General features: G+C 37.3%; 1 protein-coding gene across 3 annotated transcripts in view; it reads left to right on the forward strand.

Annotated features, from left to right (window-relative positions):
* Positions 1–14,346, forward strand: part of sun1b (Sad1 and UNC84 domain containing 1b) — a 44,103-nt gene that overhangs the window by 12,041 nt on the left and 17,716 nt on the right. For all 3 annotated transcript variants that reach the window (XM_077213596.1, XM_077213595.1, XM_077213597.1), the window contains one exon: positions 13,417–13,620. In XM_077213596.1, the coding sequence (XP_077069711.1) occupies positions 13,490–13,620 (131 nt within the window). In that variant the 5' untranslated portion in view covers positions 13,417–13,489. The remainder of the gene's footprint in view (positions 1–13,416; positions 13,621–14,346) is intronic.

Here is a 14,346-nt window from a genome sequence, read left to right on the forward strand (position 1 = left end):
TGATACACCGTGAAACCGCCAGAATCTGAACAAAATTTGGTAAAATTTGATACCGCCCAGCATTGTCAAACTTCGCAATTTCAGATTCAGTCTTGCATTTTGAAACGGTCATTATTACTGAAACTTTGTAGTGTGTAAAGAAAAATAAAACTTTTATTCCAATTACGGATATCCTACACCGCCTTCTTGCTTTTATATTTACTATGGTAGCTTCTGTCTGATTGGCTGTTGTACAGGATTGTTTCAGCGGTGCCAGTGTGTGTGCACACACGAGTGTGTCAGCGTAGGTTGCATGACTGTGTTCTTCAGGCAGAAACCGTCGTAAAAAGAAGTGGAATCGAGTGACAAACCGTTGAGCCATCTGCCGCTGGCACTCAGAGAGACGTGACGAATTAGAGTTACTCAACGCGTGTCACACAGGGAAGACAAGCTTACAAAGAGTTATTGTGTAAGCTCAACAGAGAAAGGAGCGCAGCGAGAGTAGAGCAAGACTTGCTTGTTGAGCGTTTGTGGAAACGAATGTTTTCTACTTACATTTTCCCACTGGATCCCTTTGAAATGAATTACCTAAGATTGATGCAGTCACAAGGGGAATCTAAATTCCTCTTTAACAGAGACAGTTGGCCCGAAAAATCATTTGAAATTATATATTAGCTGCTTCCAAAATTGAGTATGTGCCACACCTGCCAATATTTCTATATTTATTTATTTGTATAGCGCTTTTCACAATATCAGGTTAATTGTGAAAATGTACTGGCCATACATGTTTTTCACGTGACAATTTTATTTTATATCATTTGTTGATTATTAAAGTAGATATTTATGTATATTTTGTCTGTGACTGCAATTATTTGCTGTTTTTTTTCCCCCCCTTGCATATTTTTGACAAATATTGGAGCTCATTGAGTCGTGCAAAAAATTGCTCAATGCCCTATGAGCTGCAGGGCGAAGATATATTTCTTCCTCTCATATTTTAGTGGTTAAATATGAGAAGTATATCTCTCATGTGTCGTCTCACTTACATTTTTTTTGTTCAATTTTAGAGAAGTATCAATTCCTAAGTTTTGAAAATCTCAATATTTAAAGCTGACTTAAATATAGATCAATGAATGGAATGGCCCCACCGCCCCTGGGGGATTTTATCATAAAGAGAAAGTCTACTTTTGCACAAAACGTCTTCTCTATTAAAGGCTGCACAAGTTGGAACACTTTACCAACGGTAATTATAGGTAGCCCCACTTTTTCTTTAAGAAACACCTTAAAAGTTGGCTGAATAACAATCAAAAATGTGAACATTAAGTAAGAACTATGCATAGGCCATTTAAAATATGCACATTAAAATAGGTACATTTAAAACAAGCATTTTAGGATGTCTATGCTCATGGCATTTTAAAATACGCACCTTAAACAATTATTATAACAAGTATTTTATTTAAGCAATGCCACTTTAAAAAAAAGTTTTAGCTTTATATGTTTGTCTGGTTTTATCGTCTTTTTTTTCTCTCTCTCTCCTTGTCTGGGACTACGGATGGAAATTGGCACTGTGCTGAAATCCGGTGTATTTACGTCAATTTACATTGTACGTTCATCAATATGCATTCTCCCATCCAAATAAATGAAAAATTAACATTATTAATTTTAACATACGGTATATTATGTTGTATTTAACTATACAATTGTGTATTCCTAGTACAATTACAGGCAAAAGGGTGAGTAAATTTTCACTCTTATTTGGCTGGCAGTGCCGTTTATGTTTGACGGTTGGTCGCAAACAGTTGTTTGTATCAGTTTGTGCTTTTCATGATATTTTTGTTCAAATTATATGTGTCACATAGTCAGAGGAACCTGGGTGAAACTGGGGCAGAAACACCAAGACATACATTTTCTTAATATAGCTGCTTCTGATTTGGACATCAGGGTGGAACTCTAGGGATTCATTAAAATGTTAGGCAAGATGGCAGAAGACGTGCATTCTGGGAAAGTGTCCTGCATAAGGGGAATAGTTCTACAGGAATAAGTGTGCATGGCTCTGCAGTGTCACTCAGCAGCTGCTGGAGTGTTTGACAGCTGTACCATAATGTGTGCGTGCTGAATGCACTGAAGTTACTTAATAGGGGTTTTGTTCTGCTTTAGCTGAGCTGTAATAGAGGAAGTGATATCACAGAATTTGAATAACCACGTCACATTTTTCCGTTTGATAGTAATTCTCTGTATTTTTTCTGGAAGCTGGAAGAGCCAAGCACAAAATGTCTTTTGCCCTTCAAAAGTTTTAGCTTTTTTTGGAGGTTTTATTATAAGGGAATAGCTCTGATAACTAAATAAAATTCAAAGTATATGTAGGAATTCACAATATGTTGTGCATTTTACTTTTTTTTTTACTTGGTCAGTACTGGATATCAAATATGTGACCGGTCACGGAAACTAGGGACACAAGTCGGTTCTGGGGCATTTTGAGTTATTCATAGATTCTGAAAGTGTAATCTCCAAGCTTTCCAACGATGTGTAACATGTGGAAATCTGATAATATTTGGAGAAGTTGTGGCCATTTGAAGCTAGGCACTTAAAAAAGCTCAAAGATGAGAAAACGACCTCTAAAGATTGTGCAGTTCTCACCTGTCTCTGCTGCTGGGAGTGACAATAGGGCTCATTTACATCTCATTTAGATAAGCCACACCCCCTGTAAAGCTCCCCCCTGTGCTTTACAGCTTTTTTTGCACTTCGAATGAGTGCACTTCTGCCGCACTAGGCGAAAAACAATTGTGCTGCCCCTCTATTTGCAACGTACCAGCAACAACACACAAAGACCAATAATGCGATATAGCCTACATGTAACGCAAAACCAGCAACAACACACAAAGACCAATATGCCATATACATATAACGCAAAACCAGCAACAACACACAAAGACCAATAAGCCATAGGCCTACATATAACGCAAATAGTGCGCAACGCTCGTGTGCCCAAAATGTCAACAATATTAAAGTTTATGCAGGAGGCAAATGCCTGCTGGCGTTTTTCTTTAAGCAGTCATGACAGTAATTTGAGGAGGTGAAATGTGATTATTTGGAAAATTCCTGTTGCAAATCTCTTTACACCACTTTCTTATGTGCAATGAAATATCCGCAAACACATTATATCATCAGCAGGTTCAGCATCTTAAATAACGACTAAAGAGCAAATGAAGCTTAACTTACATTTCAGGAACGCGCACAGCGGGCCTTCATCGCAGCAAAGGTCTTAACTGCATCCTCTATTTCGATTCTCTGTGCCAGTTCATGTTCTATGGAGATTGTTGCCAGTCCATTAACTCTGTTCCCTGTTAAAAAAACGTTCCCCATTCAAAAAAAATCGGGACGTCACATATGAAACAGCCAGCCACCGCTGTCAGCGAGCCGAGACGCTGTACTCAAGCACTGAGGGCGCGCGCGCTGCGCCCATACCTCCGGTTCAGTTTCCCGAGCCCACGAAGTGCGGCAAAAACATTTTCGGTGTAACTGCCGCGGTTCATTTCGTCTGCGACAATCTTTGCGGCATCCATCTTCATTGAATTTTGATATCAGATAGAGCCTGCCAGAGCACAGCATAATAAGTAGCCATGCGGTTCACTTGGAGGGCGGGGGCAAAAGCGCCGGGTTATTCAGTATGGAAATACACACAAACAATGACACGCCACGCCCCTACTGCATGCTTAGAATCTCCGAAAACAAGCCGATTTCAACCTCAAAATGTAAGCTTTTAAATATACCAATACTGCTATCTCAAACATGGAGAGGCTTCTTCGTGATTTCAATTAACAGATTCTGCAAAAAATTGAAAATCACCAATTTTGAAAAAAAAACTCTTCTTTCTCATTTTGCTCGAAAGTTGTGCTGCCGACTTGTGTCCCTGGTTTCTGTGACGGGTCACATATTTTACTGTTTCCATGAGTTGAGGTAAAGATCAGTCTTCATGACTTTCATTACTTAATACTCATTTTGAAGTGATGTTTAATGCCTGAAATAATATGATGCCTTGACTTTAGGGGTAGGCGTTATGACCAAAAAAGTCAATATTTCAAATGATTTACTTGTGGCAAGTAGCCGCGTAATAAGTGCAGTAATGTACATCCAGCCGGTTGTTATCACAGAAATAAACCCCAACAGGGGGATTAGGGGTGCATTCTGTGATAACAAGCGGCTGGATGTACATTATCCCGCTTATTACGTGGCTAATTGCCAAAAGTAAATAATTAGACATGAAATATTGACTTGAGTTTTTTACTTGATTTTATTAAATATTTTCTTGGGTCTTTAATAGTGATCGACCGATGTATCAGTATACCGATATTTTTCCCGATATTTAAGCATTTTCCCATAATCGGGTATCGGTTTTGTAATATCGGATTCGCCGATAAACGGCGCCATCTTGTGGCCGTTTTGAGAATTCCGCCATTACAGCCCGCGTCTGAGGAGATCAGTCAACAACAACTCTGCACACAGGTAAAGTATGTTCTACTTGCTTCGCTTTAATTAGTCAACTTTATTTAACATAACAGACATGCAGAAATGAGATTTGAGACATAAATGCCTGATATAGTTTATTTATGCAGTTCTAAAAAATTGAGACGAACTCATGGAGTCACGTAGCGTAATCCGTCATGTCCTGCCGCAATAAAGACGTAACTTTACATGAATTAAATAAAACAGAAATGAATGAGTGCATGTTGAAAATAAAAGCGCTGAATTTAATTCTTTATCTGTTGTATTTGCTCACCATTAGTCTCCAAAAAAAAGTTCGTTCAGATTGCTGAGCACTCACTGGGTTGATGATCAGGAATGCTCAAGCACGGCCACTGAATGAAACTTTTGACAAGATTATCTTGTTTAAACACCCTAGATTATATTATAATTTACTACATAGCAATTATTTCTCTAATACACATCCAAATATACCGCTTTGTGGAAATTAATTATTTGTTATCTGCATGCGCGATCCCGGTTGAGTATACTTCTGTGTAAATGCATAGATAAACAGCACTTTGTCAGAAAGCATTTCATGATCTAGACCGACAAAAATATTATTAATTATAAATAACATACTAGTTGGAAAATGATGTATATGCTGTTTTGTTTGTTACTTTTCTGAGAATGTTATATTCCAGCTAATCTTATTCAGTGAATCAATATTACCCAGTGAATTATTCCTCACTCTTAGTTTAAACCTATTAAACGGCACATAAACATTCTAAAACTGTTTAAAATGAATTACATTTCGGCAAAGGTGATATGACTCCCCTGTCAATTATTTTCTCTATATGAAAACATTAGACTTTTAACATTTATTTTGCCTATTGTTAATATTGTTGCTGCTGATGCTTATAAATTATATGTATAATTTAGATATAAATTATATAATGGAATAATTTAAATGTTTTTTATTGGAATTTGATTTATATTTGATTTATTTACCATTTATGAAAGCAAACGAAGCAGGCTTACAGGGCAGAATGCTGAAAGACTGTTTTCTACTACAACCTAGTTCTGCTTAACTGGGAGTATTAAGTTACACTACTAAAATAGCTATGCAGAAAAAAATTCAGGTAATTTAGACAACCCCCCCCCCCCCCCCCCCCTCATTGTAAGAATAAATTTTGTGCTTTATTTTTTACCTCTTCAAAGCTTTTATTTTTAAACAAAGACACTTAGTAACAGTGCACTTTATTTTTTGGACTCAGACCCCTCTATTTATTTGTGTATGAATATAAAGGGTTTTTTTTGTATGCAAGGAGCAAGTGATTGTCATGAATAAAATGATTTGTTCAGTTCATTTGTGTTGTAATAATTGTGTCAAAAACAGAAGTTTAACAGTAAATAAATATCGGTTCTGCGTATCGGTTATCAGGCTCATAAACGTGCAAATAATTGGTATCGGTTATAAAAAATCGATATCGGTCGATCACTAGTCTTTAAACACAAAGCTTCCGCGGAGAAAGCAGTTGCTAGCAAGCGGCAAGTTCAAACTAGACGGACGTTTAAGGGGTATGGTACAGTCATACCACTTATTATACAGCATTTCGCCACACAAAGAATTATGGGGATAAGAGATATTGATTTGAGATGAACCCGATTTAAAATCATACCAGTTTGTCATCTTCTAATCCATTCGTGTACAAAACAATCGTTGCAAAATGGCAGCAGCTGCGTTTGTAGGAAACGAGCGAGTACACAAAACCGGATGATTATAATTAAATAATTGTACACAAATTTGATTTGAGTTTTAATATTTTATTAGCTCACCAAACGCAAAACTTCCACGAAGAAAAAACGTTCCTAGCACGCGTAAAGCGTCGACTTCGGTAACCCGGAAGAGCCTGTGTTATCAGTTTTTACTGGTTGTTATCTGGGAATGACATACCGCTGGATGAATTGACCAATCAGAATGAAGTATTCCACGGAGTCGTATAATAAGTTAAGATACGAGTAATATTGCAGAATATTATATTGCTTACCAATATAATAATTGGCTTATTGTAGTATTATTTAAAAATCAGTGCATTCTTATATAGCCTAGGTATTGACAGTGAGACTGAATCAATATCATGGTAAGGTGAAGGAAGAGGGATAAAGTGTTTGAGATAGTAAGTAGGAAGCGAGTGATTGGTCAAGAGGGTCAGCTGGTGCAGTAATGATACTGAAGCTTGTTGACTGTAGAACAAGAGCTGATGTTAAGCCCACTCAGACCCTGTAGTGCCTCTCTGAAATAAAGCTCTGAGCTCAGACGCTCGTGAGCCGTGAGGTCCTTAATCTCACTGTTAGCTTCATGTGTTCTCGCTAATCAGATTTCCTCCTGTCACTCGTCTGTGTGTGTGTGTGTGTGTGTGTGTGTGTGTGTGTGTGTGTGTGTGTGTGTGTGTGTGTGTGTGTGTGTGTGTGTGTGTGTGTGTGTGTACTTGGATTGGAAGATGGATTCTGGGGAGGGGGTTGACCTTTGTAAGTCTGCTATCTGCACTAAAAAGTGTGCTAATCGAGTAATTAAGATACTAATATGGTCTTAACCATGCATAATGCTGCAATAAAATGTCAAGCAGTAAATCTCTGCGGAGTTAAGCGTCATTCACACTGATGCTGATGTGCAGATACAATGCCAAATCGCTCATTTTCAAAAAGTTTTTGTTCAGAAAGCTTGAAATTAGTTTTAGACCCTTATAAATTGTGCCTGCATATGAATTTCATCGCAAAGATAAAATGTTAATGTTTTTGAAATGATGGGCTTGATAATAAAGGAATGCATGGAAACTCCTTCAAGACTGTTTAAAAAAGCTTCCCAGAATGCAGAATCGGTTGTATTTGTTTGCAGACTTTAGTGTTTAAATTATATCATAACTATACTACAGTTGTACTGTAAAACAAAATTATATATTTTGAATACTTCATTTTACAATGAAATATTCAATTAGTAAAAATGATTAATGGCAATTTTTATCAGAATTTCATCTGATAAAATGTATCATCATTCGTTATTTGTTTGTTTGTTTTTTAACGAAAAAAAACAATTTTCTTCAAAATTGTGCTGCCCTAGTTCATTGTTTGTTTCTATACAATTATTTTTAGTTTCTGTATTCATTAGTAGTACAGGTATTTTCTCGTTTATTGTAACAGAGCCCTTTCATTTCCTATGCCAATAATAAACCAGCTGCAAAGCCAGAAATCTTTCAGGATATGATATAACATGGATGATGTCATATTGCTGAAGGTTAGAGATTGTTTATGTCGAAGATAAAGTGCCTTCTAGTAATTCTGTGAAGTTTTGGCTTCGGGAGGGGTGAAGCTAATCTGCTTTGGCACATATCCAGTGGGTATTTCTCACAGGAAGACACAGCCTTTAAGGGACTGTTATTTTAAGATGTTTCTCATTTCCGTATCTTGGTTTATTTTGTGCTTTTGTGTTCTGGACACTGTGGTGTTGTTTACGCATGACTTTTGCCCAGCTCAGTTGTTGATAATAATATTCTGGCCTGATTTGTGAATCAAGTTGTTAATTAGTGATTGCTGCTGAATAAGTCATATTTTGATTTGGCGTTTTTGAGATTTTTTTGGCCGTGTCAACTGGCTTGGAATGACGTATGAACAGAAGTGTGTCTATTTTACAAATCTACAAGCAGTTTTGTCTATAAAAGTATTCTGATTTCATACACACCATCGTTGAAATGTTTGGGGTGGATACGATTTTTTACATGCTTTTGAAAGAAGTCTATTATGTTCATAGAGGCTGCATTTATTTGATCAAAAATACAGTAAAAACAGTAATATTGTGAAATATTACGATTCAAATTCAAAATAACTTTTTTCTATTCTAAATAGGGCTGTGCTGATCCAATACTCAGTATCGGTAATGGTCCAATACTGCCAATATTTGCCGGATCGGGTATCGGCCAGCCGAGACCGATCCAAATCTGATATTGTGCGTATGCTATTGTTATACAACACAAAAAGCACAAAATCATTATAAAGCACCATAATGTTATCGTGCACTATATTGCAAGTTTTCTGAAGCCATTCCATAGTCTAATGTGAGGTACAGATGAATATTTAAGTCGTTAAATTCTAGTTCACATAAGTGCTTCCCTCCGCTACGGCTGTCAGTCATTCTCCATTCAGCATTTAAACAGCGCAGTGCAGTGGACACGAAACTCTCTCCAAGATGATTCAATGTTACTATTATTATACTGTAGATCTGTAGATAAAGGTCCATGGTTTTGCATAAAAGGACTTCATCTGGCTGGAGTTCCACATGTTACTTTCTCCCGGGTGTCGGTTATGGCGCTTTTCCATTACCAGTACCAGCTCGACTCGACTCGACTCGCCTTGGCTTGCCTCGACTCGGCTCGCTTTTCGTTCCGTTTTCCATTGCAGAAAGTATCGCCACAAATAGTACCCGGTCGTCATAGCGACGCCTTTCGTTCCTCGTTGCCCCATCAAGCTCTCGCTGGATCCTCTCTTCGGCAACCAAACAAAGGAATGTCTGCACCTCCTCGTTTGACCACGGCGTATTCTTCCGAGTTGCCATAATAATAGTAGTAAGTTTAGTAACTATCTCTGGCTAAACTATTTAAAAAAGGCGGGGTTATTCTGGATACTCCATCTGGCGCGTGCAATGATGACGCAGTGAATAGTGACGATTCTCTCTGACCAATCAGCAGTCGGCATTGTTTTCACGTCACATTTTAGTATCGCCTCAGCTCGCTTAGAACCTCGCCGGAGGTGGTACGAAAAAAAGTACCCGAAAGCAGGTACAGGTACAACTTTTACACAGTGGAAAACCAAACAAAGGCGAGTCGAGTCGAGCCGAGCCGAGCCAAGGCAAGCTGGTACTGTGTAGTGGAAAAGCGCCATTAGATCACAACACTATTGTTGTCCATGTTGCGTCAAGAGCATCATTCTGCACACAAAATGCGCATAAACGTTGCATGCCGCTTGGAGCCTTTCATATTACAATACTTTTGCGCACTGAACGTTTATTGATAGACTTAGTTGTTCTGTCCTATCTACCATATGTTGCTCATTCATTAAAAAGCTGCGCTTAACATTTTAAAAGAAATGTCTTCAAATGATATAGTATATATTTTGTCCGTATTCTGTTTTACAAAGTTAGGAAAATAACGCTTAAGTCAAGCTTAAAGCCTTTCACAAAAGAATAATCACAGACTCTTCTCCACAGTGAAGCATACAGATATAGTTTATTAGGTAATTCAGCACTTTTTATTATTATTATTTTAGTACTCGGTATCGACCAATTCTGAGTCCCAGGTATCGGAGGCAATCGTGCCACCCCTAATATTAAAATGTAATTTATTCCTGTGATCAAAGCTGTATTTTCAGCATCATTACTCCAGTCTTCAGTGTCACATGATCCTTCAGAAATCATTCTCATATGATGATTTGATGAAGGAATAAGAATATGAATAAGAAACATTTCTTATTATGATTGTGCTTTCAGATTTTTTTTCAAAGGTTTAATAGACAGGCGAATCGTTGTCAGTTAGCATGGCAGTGCCAGACTTTGGGCTTATGTTTATGGAATAGGGCTGCACGTTTTCAATTTTTTCATTAACCGTTAACCGAGGCCCTTAGCGGTTAATACTCGGTTAACCATAGTCTACGCGCCGCAACCCCGAGATAGAGACACACGAGAAAGGGGTAGTTCATTTTTAACACCTTTAATAACTGCACAAAACATCTTTAACTTTTAGGTGGCAAAATATTGTTTTAGGCTACCTAATTCTGTGAATTACACTGCACAAACCAAAAGTACTACTGCCGAATGAAGAAGGGCCAGTTCTCCCCAGAACATAAAATATTCATTTTATTTTATTTTTCGTGTTCGCATTTATATGGAACAAACAATGGGACGTGGCAGTTCTGGAAGCGGCACTAAAACTTTCACAGAGACCTCAAACAGATGCACAAAGCCTTTCTTTAAAGTGAATTTCGTTTTGTATTAATTGTATCTTAATTTTAATCAATGTTTCATCAACCAATTACCTGGAAATAAGAAGTAAATATAGCAGACATTAGATAATACGGAGCCGCCGGCGCGTGAACTGGAGCTCATCTCATAAACGAATTCCGAAACTCAGCGTAGGCTATAAGGTAGCCTAGTTGTCTCACGGACCTGAGAAATAAATCTATATTGAAATGTCTACTTTTAAACACAACAATTCAAAACGAAAGAAAACAGACTGCTCTCTGCTTATGTAATCCGTATGAAAAGTGCATTTCTCTCTGGCGTGTTCACTGCAAGATCGCGAATCAGCATTGTCAACTTCATCTTTCCAGCTGAGTGAGCCTGCAAACAATTAAAATGTCTCCTTGCTATATTTGACATATTCATAATCATTACTTTTGCCTGTTCTTTTTGACAGCTTTTAGGTTATTGGCAGCGCAACCCAGGCTACATTACATGAACGCGTCAGCACCGAAAACATGGAGATGGAGATTTTTTTTAAATAATCGCACAACCTATTTGATATTCCAATTAAATAGGCTACTCAGTTAGGCTACTCATCCCAACCAACTATTAAAAAAATGTTTACTTGTAAGCGGTCTTTTTACATGTTAGTTTTTTTCTGTGAGCGGGAATTGAAAACCAGGAGTGGACTGTTAGCGAAGTGATTACAGAATGCTTAGAGTGGAGAGAGGAACGTGCTTTCGCTCCACTCCAGGCTTTGATCACATCCCCCCGTCTTTCCTTAATTTAAGACCTATTCAAACTAAAATTAAGACATTACACTATTTGAGAAATGAAAGCCTATTCACGGCCTTAAAATTATGAAAAGTGAACTTCTTGTGGACAATTCAAATGTCTGGGAGCGCTCTGGCGGTGCAAAAATGTATTACAACTAAATTCAATGCACGCCATTGACGCCACTTAACCGAGCAAAATGTTTCACTCGGCTACGCAATTTTTAACGGTTAATCGGTTAACCATGGACACCCCTATTATGGAATAATTTCAGAATCAGGATGAGATTTAGAACCTGTTCTAAATGCCAATGAATTAACTGGGGATTCAATCTGTCACGTGCATTTCTATTCCGCTGCTTGTTTCCTATTCCAGCTGAGAAATAAAACACGTGTGTGTATTGTACATTTTGCTAATAAATGTGCCATATGTGTAATTTTTAAACCATACAATTAAGTGTATTTTTATGATTGCAATAACTGCAAAGTGACCATTGAAATGGAGTAATCAAATGTAGGCTAATAAAATTACCAAGCTCAGGAGTGAATGTGTGTTTCTTTTACTGGTTAACATTTAGTTAACATTATGTTGTTACAATGTTAGAATGTAATGTGATTTTGACCCCTTTTTGCACTTAATATAGTATTCTGATGTTTATAAAAAAAAGCGTTTTTCAGTTTGTTTAGCAGTGTGTTTGAGAGCGTGATCCTAGAGCAGGGATTCCCTATATATCAATATTTTATTCATTTAGCTACACATTTGCATATTCTTGGTTCTATGATGTCAGTTAGTGGTCACATGAAATATTGAAGTTTTTATTATTTATTTATTTTATTTATTTTTGATTTGACATTTTTTTGAATTTAAGTGTGATTATAACGGTTCACCTTTCGTCATGTCACAAACCCCCTGTAGTTCCCTTCAGGTGTTCATAAATATAATTTTTGTTTTTGTGCATTTAAGCAAGTATTGAATGTAATGTGAATCACTGATAATTCTGTTTGCTTTGTAACATCTTTAACTTTTAGTTTATACTAAAACATCTCACACCAACCAGCTACCTCATTCATTCATTTAAAGCTTTTTAACTTTCTTCATCTTTAGCCAAGATTTAATGTGATTTTTGTTTCAACAAAGACTTTCTTGCAGCAAGTCAGATTTTGAGCTAGACAGGTTTGTGCACAGTTGTCATCTTGTCAACTCTTTCTCATATTTCTTTCATGGAGGATTGTAACTCCTGTAGAGTTGCCCTAGGCCTCTTTTGTGCCTCTTTTCCCTTACTGCAACACCCGGTTTGAAAGGCCGGGCGATTTTGGGCAGGTGCAAAACTCACATTTGTCACCTGTAATTATTGCCTTAGAGCTTTGAAAAGTTCATAATGTTCCATCAGTTTGGAATGTTCCCGTGTCTTTCAAATTCAAATTTTGAATATTTTTCTTCCAGTATTTTTATATATTTTTTCTCTCAGTGCATGTGTTAAATTGGAATGGATTCATTCACGATTTTTTTTTTTTCTTTTTTTTTTGCTTCTGACATTATGAGAAGATAAAACTTGTTAATATGAGCAGCTATAATCAATAGGTTATATCTAGGGATGCACCAATATGAACATTTTGGCTGATAACCGATAATTCTTTATATTTGATAGCTGATATATTAGCTGATAAACCTAAATCAGACTTGCACTGCACATGTTGCACTTAACTTAATTTTTAATCTTTGAATTAAATGAATCATTATATGAAATCATATTTCAAGCAATTCAAAACCAGCATGGCGAACAGTGTGCATCAGAAGCGTCTCAGCTGAAGGAAATAATCCATTATTTATCGGCTATAATATACCGGCTTAATTTTCTTATCGGTCCGATAACATTAAAGATGAACATATATCGGCTGATACTGATATGGTGGCCGATATATCATGCATCCCTAGTTATATCACATGTGACAATTTTATGTATATTGAAATTGTATTAGAGTTGCTTGTGTGTGTATATGTGTATGTATTGTTGGATGTTATTTGTTACACTCAAACGTGCTGTGTCTGTCAGTTTTGGCCAGGACGCTCTTGTAAAAGAGATTCTTAATCTCAATGTGCTTCTTTCCTGGTAAAATAAAGGTTATACTAATATAATATGTAGCATTTGAAAGTCTTATATCAGAATTTACATGTTTTTTTTCCCCTCTCTTTAGTTCAAGTTACTCGTCCGCAGCCCTAGAGTTTGAGAAGGAGCACAAAATCAATCCTGTGTACGACTCGCCCAGAATGTCACGGCGTAGTTTGAGACTACAGACAAGCAGTGGTTTCTACGGTGACAACAGCTTCACTGAGCTCACGGGGAAACACAATGTCAGCTCCTACAATCGGACCACAAGCAGCAGCAGCAACGTCAACAGGTCAGATGTTCATCTCTCTGTCAGTTTGAGATAACAAACCGAGTGTAAAACATGACGACTTATCTGTAAACCCGCACAGCCTCATGCCAGCACAACTACGTGATGACAAAATTATCCTTGCTCTGTTTTTGCTAAATGAATTATGTGGCAAATGAATCTCTTAAAGCCATTACATTTATCCATTTATCTTATTACTGTGGACATCTTTTCTTCAAGGAAAGGAGGTTCATCTTAAAATGTGTTATTATATGAAGTGAATTATGCTATTCCGCAACTATAGATTTAAGAAATATACAAGTTAGCATTACTACTTGCACTAGTAAGATAGGTTGTCCTGCAATTACTGACATGTTAGTGCTTGAATTAAATGAATGAAGAAAAATGAATGACATAGTGTAAATACCATCTTTTCAACCTTACAGAAACCCCCCCCCCGGCAGTACATATTTGACATGACTTACAACAAGTTCCTACAACTTACCTGCCAGTGCTTAATTTTCACACCTGCAAACTTGTCGCTTTTCGGCGACAATCGCCGTTTTCTTGGTCAATTGGGTCATTTACGTGAATCGTGTAAAACCGGGGAGTTTTTCTTTTGAGGGCTTTAGGCCATTTTTCCTGCCGACCAAAATTTCGTTATTTCAAATGTGGGTGCGTTGCGGCTGGTAAGCGCGCTCATAATCCGCCGGAGCCACCACAACATTGCCCAACATCAAATGGCAAACG

Source organism: Siphateles boraxobius, unplaced genomic scaffold, assembly GCF_051911475.1.
Source record: "Siphateles boraxobius isolate OS27281-9 unplaced genomic scaffold, OSU_SipBor_1 66, whole genome shotgun sequence".
Classification (NCBI taxonomy): domain Eukaryota; kingdom Metazoa; phylum Chordata; class Actinopteri; order Cypriniformes; family Leuciscidae; genus Siphateles; species Siphateles boraxobius.